The following is a 12,743-nucleotide window of genomic DNA, read 5'->3' on the forward strand; positions in this document are numbered from 1 at the left end:
TACACATATTTAAGCATTAAAAAAAATGACAAAAATGATAAATTACATATTAATTAGATGAAGATATGTGGTGTAAAACTTCCGTATAGAATTTCTTATATTAAAAGCTAACCAATTGTGCATGGTCTCGACTCCCTTCAGTCTGATCTGCGATGAAAAATACATATTCAAGACCAAGCCCAAATTTAAAAAAGAGAAGTAATATAGACACAAAAAAATTATATAAAAACAAACTCACAAAGTAACGTGATTTTATATAATTTGTTAGATATATTTTATAATAAAAGTAATTTTACAATTTAAGGTACTACCATAAGCTACATCACTTTGTAAGTTTATTTTTATGTAATTCATTTGTGAGAAAAATATCTCTCACTATATACACATGTATACATATATATATATATGTATATGTGTACGTACGTATGTATGTTTCCGAGTAAAAAAAAAATATTAGGACCAAAAAATTATTAAAAAAAAAAAAAGCTGGAATCTCATTGGAAAATCTAGATTAAAGATTTGAAGCTCAAGACATGGCTTTTGTGACTGTAGCGTTGCATCATCCGTTCATTTAAAGAATGACATTTACGATCCAAAGCTATGATCTGTATCACTGTATCCCTTGTATATCTTGGTCTCTGCTCTTGTATTTCTAGGATTGAAAAGATCATATTCTTGTGTGACACTTGAACAGCCCGTAGTCCAATAATATTCCTTGTGACAAAGCTCATGTATTTCTTCGCATAACAAACCAAGCCAAACTTGGAAACTTCACAGCAAATCTGGATTTAGAGCAGCCCTACTCTGTGATGAAGTTTGAGTATATATTGTATATTGATAAACTTGATTACAATATATTGCACACGCAGTACAGATGAATAGAGTGCTATATATATATATATACAATGAATACAAAATCTATTCTAGGAAAGCTAGTTAGAATTGTGATTGTGAAGATTGTAACAGTTGTGAGATGTGATTCTTGTGATTAGTCCGGCAGTTTGCACCCTTGATTCTCGACTATACTTATGTGATTTGATTTGTTGCATGATTTGTGGAATTATCTCTGATACGCCCCCACAAGATAGGGCTGCCGTTGGCAAGTCCAATCTTGGTTCTAAGTTGTTCTGTGCATAGCTTGAGCAAAGGCATTGTGAGGAGATCAGCAAGCTGGTCTTGTGTGTTTACATGATGAACTTTCAGCATTCCTTTATGAACCATATCACAAACAAAGTGCAAGTCTATTTAAATGTGTTTCATCCGAAAGTGTTGAACGGAATTAAAGCTGAGTTGGGTAGCACCCAAGTTGTCACAAAGCAATATTGGTGGGGAAGAGATAGTGAAGCCAAGTTCCTGAAACAAAGACAGTAACCAGATGGTTTCAGATGCGGCATTTGCAAGGGCTTTATACTCCACTTTGGTGGATGATCTGGCAATAGACTTTTGTTTTTTCAAACACCAAGAGATCGGATTTGAACCGAGGAAGCAAATGTAGGCAGATGTGGAGCTACTGTCATCATAGTTGCCGGCCCAATCAGCATCAGTGTAGGTTGTTATTGTTGAGCTTGAGCTTTTACGGATGTGAATACCATGATAAATGGTCTGCTTTAAATATCGTAGGAGTCTCTTTGCCGCTGTCCAGTGCATAGTAGTGGATTTATGCATGAATTGTAAGAGTTTGTTGACAGCAAATGATATGTCCGAGCGTGTAAGAGAGAGGTACTGAACTCCACCTATGACACGCCTAAATTATGTGCTGTCCACAGATGAAGTGCCATCAATAAGTGTGAGGGTCGTTGTGGTGGACAATGGAGTGGACACCTCTTTTACACCAAACATGTTTGTTTTTTAGAGAATGTCATGTATGTATTTGTGCAGAGACAAAAAAAAGCCAGTTGTTGTGGGAATAACTTCCATGCCAAGGAAAAAATGAAGTTGCCCCATGTCCTTGAGGGAGAAAAAGGATCTAAGTTTGGCAATGATTGAACACACAAATTTATTGTCACTGCCAGTTATGATCAAATCGTCTACATAAACCAGCAAAAAGTATAAAACAGAGTCAGATTTATAGATAAACAAGGAGCTGTCTGCTTTGGAATTGTCAAACCCAAGCTCCAAAATTTTTTTTCTCAAAGTGGAGTATCATTCCCTTAGAGCTTGTTTAAGACCACAAATGGTCTTTTGTAACCTACAAACATGATTAGGTTTCAACAAATCTTTGAAGCCGAAGGTTGAATCATATACACAGTTTCATGCAATTTTCATGCAAAAACGCATTGTTAACGTCCAGTTGATACAATGATCACCCTTGCATCACAAATATTGTCAGAACAGTTCTTATAGTTGCTAGTTTTACAACCGGACTAAAGGTTTCCTTATAATCCAACCCAGGTATTTGATTAAAACCTTTGGCAAAAAGTCTTGCTTTGAACCTATCAACAGACCCATCTGATTTTCTTTTGACCCTAAACACCCAGTTGTAACCCACTGGTTTACAATGAGAGGGGGGGTGGGGAAACCAATTCCCAAGTGTTATGTCTCATTAGAGCTATTAACTCATCAGATATGACACTCTTCCATTTCGGGTCACAAATTGCTTGACTCGCACAACTTGGTTCAATGGAGGGTGGGATGGGGTGTTTTGAGACTGAATGGAATTGCTTTGGCTGGTAGATGTTGTTCATCGAGCATGTGGTCATGGAGTGGGTGTGAGATAGAGCATTGGTAGATTGATTTCCTACAGGCTGAGGTTGAGATTCGGGTTGGGGCTTAGGTTGAGATTCAGATTGGAACTAAGGTTGAGATTCTGGTTGGATGAGTGGCATCTGAGGTTGGAAATTAGGCGATTCTTGCACAGAGTGGGAGGTCAGTGTGAGTGAGCTTGTGCGAGGTGTGAAATTGTGAAAATTAGGTAAAGCAGGTGCACCGTCCATTCGCACTGGTGGTGGTTACGGCATTTGAAGAGGTGCGATGGGCAACGACGACATGGCAAAAGGATTGCCGAGTGGAGCTGCAGAGGAAGAAGAGAAGGGCGTCTGTGACTCGTGGAAAAGAACATATAGTGAGAGATAAGTTCTCTTGGTTTGTAAGTACATGCACCGCTATGCACTCTAGGTTTGAGAGTAGCCCAAAAATACACATGGGCTTGCTTTGGGCTTAAATTTATGAGTGTTGTAAGGTCGGGTTAGAGGAAAACACAAACAACCAAATTCTTAATTTTAGATAATTTGGTGGTTGATTAAACAAACTTTCAAAGGGAGATTTGTTTTGTAAAAGAGGGGTTGGTCGACAATTTATGAGGTAAATGGCCGTTTGAAAAGCGTGAGGCCAATATGAGAATGGTAGTTTAGCTCATTTAAAAAAGTGAGGCCCGTTTCTACAAGATGACGACGACAGCGTTCGGCAACACCATTTTGTTGGGGAATGTGAGGGGAGGTGGTGTAGTGGCTAATTCTATGTATTGAAAAATAATTTTTAAGAGCCACAAACGCACCACTGTTGTTAGAGTAAACACTTTCTATTTTGGCTTGAAACATTGTTTCAACAAGATGTTTAAATTGAGGAAAGATGCTACTTACGCTTGACTTGATTGCCATAGGGTAAAACCACATGTATTTAGTAAAATGACCAACCAAAATTAAGTAGTAGCTTGACTCATCAAGACCAACAATATGTGAAGGACCCCAAACATCGGTGTAAATAAAATCAAGAGATGCATGACTTTGAAAGCTAGTTGAATGAAAATGTTATTGATGAGCTTTATTAATAGAACAAGAAGTACAAAGAATTGACACTTGATATTCCTTTTTTATTGGAAGGGAAAAAGCATTAACAAGATAAGTTTAATTTTTTGAGACGGATATCCAAGCTGCTTGTGCCACCCATCAATCGACGTCCTCTCATGCACATTTGCAACCATTTTTGGAGATGAGCCCACCAATGAGTCCGAAAGCGTGTACACACCATGTTCACATGCGCTTTTGAGAAATATCGCCCTCGTGATCTAATCCTTGACAAGAAAGTAAGAGGGGTAAAATTCAATAAAAACGCGATTTTGGGCAATAAAGTGATGGACATAAATTAAATTTTTGCGAATACTTGGGAAACAAAGAGTATCATTTAATTGAAAGGTATGTGTTGGGGAATGAAATACCAAATAACCAGTGTGCGAGACACGCAAACCTTAACCATCACCGATTACAACTTCATCAGTGCCATCATATTCCGAGTGGACTGATAGATTTGCCAAATCACCTGTAATGTTATGAGATGTAGCGGAATCAATTAACCATTTAGTATCCTTGTGATGAGAGGTTGAGACACAATTGACAGTGGGCTCCGAAAAATTCACTCTCGGGCACTGTTTGGCAACATGACCCAGTTGATCACACAATTGACACTTGGGTTGATAACGGCGTTGGCATGTGGGCTTCCCTCCATTACTGGACTGCTTCCTATTGTCTCTCAGCCCATTTGGATTTTTATTTCCGTGATGCTAATTGAAGCCCTGAGAGCCAGTATTGCCATTTGAAGGAGTCGCACCAAAGCGATTACTATCAGAGCAACTAGAGTAGTTCACCGTTGCCACCAGTTCTTGGGTGGTGGCTTCAAGGTGACGGAGATAAGCATCTTGCAAGTGTACATCAGATAATTAAAGGATAAATTACGACAGCCCGATAGCCGTTAAAAATATTTACATTCAAGAATGTTCGAACCTTAAATTTGGACAGAGCATACTAATAAGACCAAAGACTTTACCACTTAAGCCAAACCCTGGAGGTTAAATCCTCTCCCCATCAGCTGTCTTCATGCATGGTCCCTTTTGACTCCATTTTGTCATTATGTTGTGTGGAATTATTTTAAGAGACTTTCATAACCTCCTAAGCGATGTAGAGATGCAATCACAATAAAATTATGTGTGCTATAAGACGATTAAAGATCCAGACTTATGAAAATTCTGCGATAATTCGAATTAATTTCATTTAATATATTGTATATAAACTCCAATTCAGTTACGACCAAACAACCTCCTCATGCCCCACTACATCTCCTTGACTTTTGCGGCCACCTCTTCGAGCACATGAGGTACATCATACATGTAAGGTTGCTTTCTGCCTTACGCGGGCAAGGAACCATGCACCACCCCTGTCATGACCATGCCTACAAGCAATGTTACGACTCTAATGAAATGAGATTCATTCTAATCTTGTAATATATTTTTAAATTTACGCATTGTCAAAAAAATGTATAGGAAAACAAGGTCTCGTACTTGTTCATTCACAATTAACAGTTTCTTGCAGAGGGTACACTTGTTCATTAACTATGAGCACCACTCAGTGTGTTCAGGAACACAAATATTCTCAAGTATTTTTAGATATTCGTAAATATTTATTTTTTAAATATCATTCAAATATAAAATATTTTCAATTTTAAATTGTCAATTTTTTTTATCTAATCATTACTTAATAATCATTATAATTTTTTCAAACTCTCAAACAAAATACAAAAATCAATAAGACTTTTTCGAATCTTGAAACAAAAATAATAATCAAACAATTTTTTAACTTAAGAGTATTTTTTATTCAACTTTTTCACTCTCATTTCTCAACAACAAATAAAACATTTTAATTCAAACTATTCTAATATTACTGACAGATATTCTAAAATATTCTAAATATCCAACAAGCCCTTATGGTTGATTGTGAAATAGAATAATGTTTTTGTTTATTATTTTGTTGATATTATTTGTAAGTGCTTAGTGATTGCGAACTATAGAGAAGTAGAAAATAAGAACATCATAAACTACTGCTGAACAATGCATCAAATATGTCCCTTTTTATTGCTATAATATGGTAGAAGAAAGTTGGGTATAGTTCAAAGCTGGTACCTCGTAAATGCAACCACTATCTAAAATCATTTCAATTCATCTCAACTCATCATTATAATTTTTTTAAATCTCAATATAAAATATAATAAATAATTTAATTTTTTTAAATTCTAAAATAATAATAATATTAAAAAAATAATATTCTAATAATATTTTATCATCTTAACTCAACTCAGTTCAACATCCAAACACAATCTTATAAAATAAAAAAAGCATTGTATATGGAGATATATTGTATAAATGTGGCGCATTTATTTTAAAAAATAATTAAATTTATTATTAAAAATTTATTATTTTTTTATATAAATCTCATATTTACATTAAAATATTTTATACATTCGATTACGAAATATCAATTTCCAAAATAAAAATGTCAATATCTTATCAGGACCAGAGTTGAAGAAATCCAATGTTTGATGTAGAGGGGAACGCAACGTGGCAACATGCATTATACGTATGGTCAACTAAACCATGTTGTGTTTGGTAAGGAGCAGTTAGGTCTAGGCGTCTAGGAACTTGGGAATGACCTGGGTCCCGAAAACGTTTCCCGCGATCAATCAATTTCGGCTCTCTTCCAAATATTATTTTATTTTTTAAAATTTTTTATTTTATTTTTTCTCTTATTATTTTTAAAACTTATTAAAACAATTCAAATTATTTTTATTATTATTTACAGAATTGTGAGATATTCTAAATATCTAAAAAATACTGTTACTATACCGTTCAATTTTTCCTCTCATGCATTTAATATTTTTTTTTTACTTACTGATTAAGGAAGTAATTATTAATATTTAAAAATATAAAAAAAATATAAATTACAAGATTAAAAAAAAAAATCTTACCTAAAAACACACCCAACCGTCACTATTGGACGGCACCCTAACAATACTTATATCTAAATAAGCTCTTAAATAATTTTATTTAAAGATCGTTTAGATATTAAGAATATTTTAATAATAGTTTAAGTTACCCCATCTTTCTCATATGTTTTCCACAAAGCCTCCCACTGTTCACACTCTTAATCACCATGCCCAATCTTTCACAATAGTAACAAAAATTTGGTAGGCGTTCATAGGAGAAACGAATCCAACAAAGCTTATTAGAGCCAATGTTAATATTCTTACCTCTAAGAAGAGGTTTGGAGACATCTAAAACAATTCTAACTCGCATGAATTCTCCCAAAGCCATTTCTCCCTTTTCAATATTTACTTCTTCCACTTTGTCAATTTTATTGCCTATCAGATTACCAATATATTTTTTCCTAGCAATCAATGGCAGATTATAAATTTTTATCCTGATCATGGCTTCTGTAAGTTATATTTGATGCACTTGTTGGATCCCGTCAATCTCTTTTATCATTACCAGATTTTTGTCAAATGACTATGGACTCTCTCTTATAACTCAATCTTTATCTCTAATATCATCAAACTCGATCAGTATTAGAATAAATCTCAGATCTCTGAATTTGATAGGTTTTATTGATCTCCAAATCTTCTTCATTGTTTGTTTGAATGCTTCCTTATTGTAGTGCCTATTTCTTAACAATTTGATAAAGAAGCATCTGCCTCTTTGAAGCACTACATCTTCAAGCCTCTTTGTGTCCCCAAGAATTTCCTCTTGTTCTTGTTTGAGAGACAACCTCTCACACAATTCTTCCAAAATTCCTTGCATTATAATGGAATCGTAGGAATATAAAACAATTTTCTAATATAATCGCAGACTATTTTTCCGATACTGTGACAGGAAAAAAGCCTCTACTCACCCCTATTTGGTTAGGCTGTCTCAATTTATTTATTTATTTATTTTATTTTTAAGTTGCTACCACAAAATAGATCTATGAAATTAAGATTTTATCACAATCTTCTATTCTATCCCGAAATTTCAACTTTAACTCGTTTGCATTCAAAATTTATCTCAATTCATCTCAATTTATTTCATCTCATCATTACAACTTTTTTAAATTTTTATACAAAATATAATAAACAATTCAACTTTTTCAAATCTCAAAACAATTTTTTCAAAATTTCACACAAAATATAATAAATAATTCAATTTTTATTCTACTATTTACAAATTATCTCAACTCATCTCTGAATCCAAACCACTAACTATTTTTCTTTTAATTTTACGACTCACTTTTCATTCATTTAATATTCTCAGTTTTGTTTTCTATATCACTTAGGCATTATAATTATTAGTATAGATCATTATTATTATCGTTGTTTTCTCTTTTTCTAACTGTTTTCATTTTTAATTATAATATTCTCCACCAATTATATTTTATCTCTTGCCGTGTTTCATCACATTGACTACTAACTTTAAATTTTGATATGGTTGTTTTTAGCATCTTCCCAAATATACGATGAAAGATAATTAATACAGATATAAAGAGATTATATAAAATAAATCTATAAACTGACGTAGTTTTATATAATTTGTTAAATCTACTTTACGATAAAAATAACTTTACGATCTGACATACCATATCAAGCCATATCAATTTGTGAGTTTATTTTTGTATAATCTATTTGTGACTAAATTATTTTCCATGATGAAATAGGGTCGGTTTGGCAATATAATTGTCTTCAAATATTTTAAGATATTTCCTTCCCGAGCATCGTTTAAAATACAAAACACTTTTTGATTTTAAATTTTTAACTTTTTTATATAATCATTATCAAATTATTATAACTTTTCCAAACTCATAAAAAAAAAAAACTACGTTTTCAAAATTTAAAACAAAACTAATATTTAAAAAATTTATAATATTTTTATTCAATTTATTCTCACTTATTTCTCAAAATTTAATAAAATATCTTAATTCAAACTATTTTACCATTATTTATAGATATATTAATTGAGCAGGTTTGGGGGTGAAATGAGAATTTTATATTTTTTTTTTAAGTTTAAAATATTATATTTTAATATTATTATTGTTTTGAAATTTAAAAAATGTGTATTAGAATTTGAAAAAGTAAAATTATTTATTATATTTTAAATAAAAATTTGAAAAATATATAATAATGAGATGATATAATATGAGATGAAAATTTTATATTTTGTCTTATGCCCTAATATTCAAGCGGGCCCTAGACTACTAATATCTTGACAAAGAAAATTTTTCGGTGAAAATAAAATTTAAAATAATATTATTTTATTAGATAATTGTAAACAAGTTATTATTGAGTAGTAATTCTATCACTTTTCACCAAAAACAATTAATTTTACACGAATCACGCCACAAGTAATAATTCTGTCTTAGCTTACTATTTATTTGTGTAATGTATTTCGACGACCATGCCCATATTCGAATCTTAGGCACATCAATGCCATTATCTAGATAATTATTTATTCTATAAAAATTTAGTATTATTGACTTAGAAATTTTTTTAATATAAAATCAAATTATTATTAATTTTAAAATTCTAAACCAATAAAAAAAATCAAAACTTTATCTGTAATTATTTTTATATATTTTTTATATACGTGATTAACTTTGTAATTCTTTTTTAATATAAAATAAATGTTTTAATCGATTATATCAATAGGCTGCACAAAAAATACATAAAAACTTTAATTACCAAAACTCAACAAACAAAAAAATAATAATAATAATAACTTATATCAACAGTGTTTTTACGGTAGCGCGTGCGTTCAAATGCTCAGGAGTCTCCTCTTTTCCTTTTCTTTTCTGTCTGTTCGATTTTCTGAGCCGCTTTTGAATATTCAAACTTCAAACTAGAATCGCTACTCAAATCTCTCACTCTCGTCTCCCTTTGTTTATTTGTTTCCTCTGGTGCCTGTCTTTTTCTCTTTCTCAGTATAGAGAAAACACTGTGCTTTCGCAGGGAATCGAAAGCAGTGCTGCCTCCGAGCCCTGAAAAAACCTCCGTTACAGTCTAGTATCAACGTAGTTCGCTGGTTTCCTTTTCTCTGACTCTGCATTTTCACAAACAGAAGTCATTCGGGTCTCGCCCAAAATTAACTCCATTAATGGAAGCCTCATCACCCATCTCCATCCAAAACACCCCACTACAAGACCTCCCAGAGGCGTCCCCAAGACCCTATAAGAAAAGCTTCGTCACCACACTCATGGCGGCCGCCACGCTTCGCTCTCCTTCATTCAGAGAGGACACCTACTTCGTCTCCCATCTCAGGTCCTCGGAAAAGAAAGCTCTCCAAGAGCTTAAGGACAAGCTCTTGGCATCTGATGCCTCTGATGCTTCAATGTGGGGCATCCCTCTCTTAGGAGGTGACGAGAAGGCCGATGTGATTCTCTTGAAGTTCCTGCGAGCCAGAGACTTCAGGGTCTCTGACTCCCTCAACATGTTGCTGAAGTGCTTGGGATGGAGGAGAGAATTCGGAGCGGATAGTGTTATTGAGGAGGATCTGGGGTTCAAGGAGCTTGAGGGTGTTGTGGCCTATATGCATGGTTATGACACAGAGGGGCACCCTGTTTGTTACAACGCTTACGGGATTTTCAGAGACAGAGATATGTACGAGAGGATCTTTGGTGACGAAGAGAAGCTCCAGAAGTTCTTGAGATGGAGGGTTCAGGTGCTTGAGAGAGGGATTAACCTTCTACATTTTAAGCCCGGTGGGGTTAACTCTATCATCCAGGTCACTGATCTCAAGGACATGCCCAAGAGAGAGCTAAGGGTCGCTTCTAATCACATCCTCTCCTTGTTTCAAGATAACTATCCTGAAATGGTCGCTCGCAAGGTAATATTCCTGTTTTATTTCATGAATTTGAAGAATTTGGTGGAGGGTTTTGGTCCTGTGTGGTTGTTCTGGGGACTGATCTCTGTTTGTTTTTGGCCGCTACTTTTCTGGGCTCAGATTTTTATCAATGTTCCATGGTACTTCAGCTTATTATATTCCATGTTCAGCCGATTTCTAACTCAGCGAACTAAGAGTAAGTTCGTGATCTGTAAGGAAGGGAATGTGGCCGAGACACTTTACAAGTAAAGTCTCTTACTCCCTATCTTTGTGTGTGTGTTTTATTTCGTTGACTACCGGTAATTTATTCAATACTGCCTATGCCACGTTCTTTGTCTATTCTCTGCTCTTCTTTGCTCATTGAAAGTCTTTCCTGGATCGTTTGGTTCTTCATCGTTTCAGCATCTTCTGCAAGAGCCAAGAGTTTAAAGATTTGGAGACGGTTTTTTTTTTCCTTGCCTACTTACACATTACCCATTTTGGGTTCCCTTGTTAATGAAAACTTGGTTCTTTCTCTCTGTTTCTGGACAACTCTGTTCCTTATCCCTTTTTTTTCCATCTATAGGTAGTAATTTCAATTTCACCTTCATCTTTTGTGCTGCTTGGAGTTATGTTTTTGAGGTGGGTTTTGCTTTTGGGGACAGGTTCATTAGGCCTGAGGATGTTCCTGTTCAGTACGGTGGACTAAGCCGACCCAGTGATTTACAGAAAGGTCCCCCAAAACCAGCCTCCGAGTTCACCGTCAAAGGCGGAGAGAAAGTTAATATTCAGATCGAGGGAATTGAGGTTCATTTACTATAAGCTCTATTCATTTGTTTCGGTACTAATTTGCATCTATTGGTACAAACATTTCAGACATTAAAGTTGTGTTAATTTCTGACCACATGGTTCGAATTTCAAACTTGGTTTGATCGTACTGTTTTTGGGTAATTAGGCTGGTGCAACGATAACATGGGACATAGTGGTGGGGGGCTGGGAGTTGGAATACAGTGCAGAGTTCGTGCCCTGTGTAGAAGGAAGCTACACCATTGCTGTGGAGAAGCCTAGGAAGATGGCAGCATCAGAAGAAGCAGTTTACAACTCGTTCACTGCACGTGAGGCAGGTAAAATGGTGCTATCAGTAGACAACACTGCTTCCAGGAAGAAAAAAGTTGCTGCTTATCGTTACATCGTGCGCAAATCCACTGCCATAGTACCATCTACCTTCGACTATGCTAATTAGTATTAAAGGGTGCTTTGGATTTTTGTTTAGTTCCTTTTTGAGGGGGTTTAGTTAATGGTGTCAGTGTTGTGAACGAACTTAAAAGAAACTCTACTTGATAGTACTAGTGTTATGTATAAAGAAATGGTGTTATTATATTGCCTTGTGTAGAAGAAAAGCAGATAAACTTTGGTTATATCAGTGCCCAAAACTGTTTGTCCGTATCCGTGGCTGTTCCACTAGAGAGATTCCTTTCTGGTCCAATTAGGGTTTTGATAGAAGAGATTAGTTGCTTGCACAAAGCACGAAGGAAATTTGCAAGGTGGCTGGTCTTGAAAGGGATTGCGTAATGGGTTGCAATCTTTTGTGTGATAAATCACTATTGTATCTTTTATTCAGGGTGTTTGGTGGGTTAGCAAAAGTAGGACTCTCAGGGTGTCATTGCATGGTTATGTTTTCTTTCTGACTAGTAGATAATTGTATTTTTCCAATAAATTTGTTTTTTTAACTTTTTACATCATTAAACATCGTGGATTCCTCTCTCTCTCCAGCGATAAAAAACTTCTCTCCACCACTTTGGGATTCCTCTCCATTCACTGGCCGGAGGGGGTTTTGCTCCACCCACCTCCCCCTTCGCTGGACCTGTTTTCTATTTCAGGTTGCCTTTTTATTTTTTCTCCCTTTAATTTTTTGTCCATAGCATCGAAATATGCCGGTCTATTGTCTTCCGGCATCCTTAGATAGACATGCGCTCCACCATCAGACTCTTCCTATCTACTAGAAGGTAAAGGAAAACAGCTAAAAAATGCGACGTGTACGTCTCACACGCCTTGGAGAGCCTGATGCCACCAAGCGTGGCACCCTTGTGACTAGCGACATTGGATCTTCTAGGTCTGAACTACTTTCACTCCTAGAGTGGCGTGAGCTGCACGCGCT

General features: G+C 35.0%; 1 protein-coding gene across 1 annotated transcript; it reads left to right on the top strand.

The window, feature by feature from the left end:
• Positions 1 to 9,578: 9,578 nt before the first annotated feature.
• On the top strand, positions 9,579 to 12,031 carry LOC121268178 (patellin-6-like). The gene is made up of 4 exons (XM_041172315.1): positions 9,579 to 10,609; positions 10,727 to 10,851; positions 11,251 to 11,392; positions 11,541 to 12,031. Exons 1-4 carry the CDS (start codon positions 9,881 to 9,883, stop codon positions 11,826 to 11,828), a joined length of 1,284 nt encoding a protein of 427 aa, XP_041028249.1. The 5' UTR covers positions 9,579 to 9,880; the 3' UTR covers positions 11,829 to 12,031.
• The last annotated feature ends 712 nt before the right edge of the window (positions 12,032 to 12,743 follow it).

This window comes from Juglans microcarpa x Juglans regia, chromosome 5S, assembly GCF_004785595.1.
Source record: "Juglans microcarpa x Juglans regia isolate MS1-56 chromosome 5S, Jm3101_v1.0, whole genome shotgun sequence".
Taxonomy (NCBI): domain Eukaryota; kingdom Viridiplantae; phylum Streptophyta; class Magnoliopsida; order Fagales; family Juglandaceae; genus Juglans; species Juglans microcarpa x Juglans regia.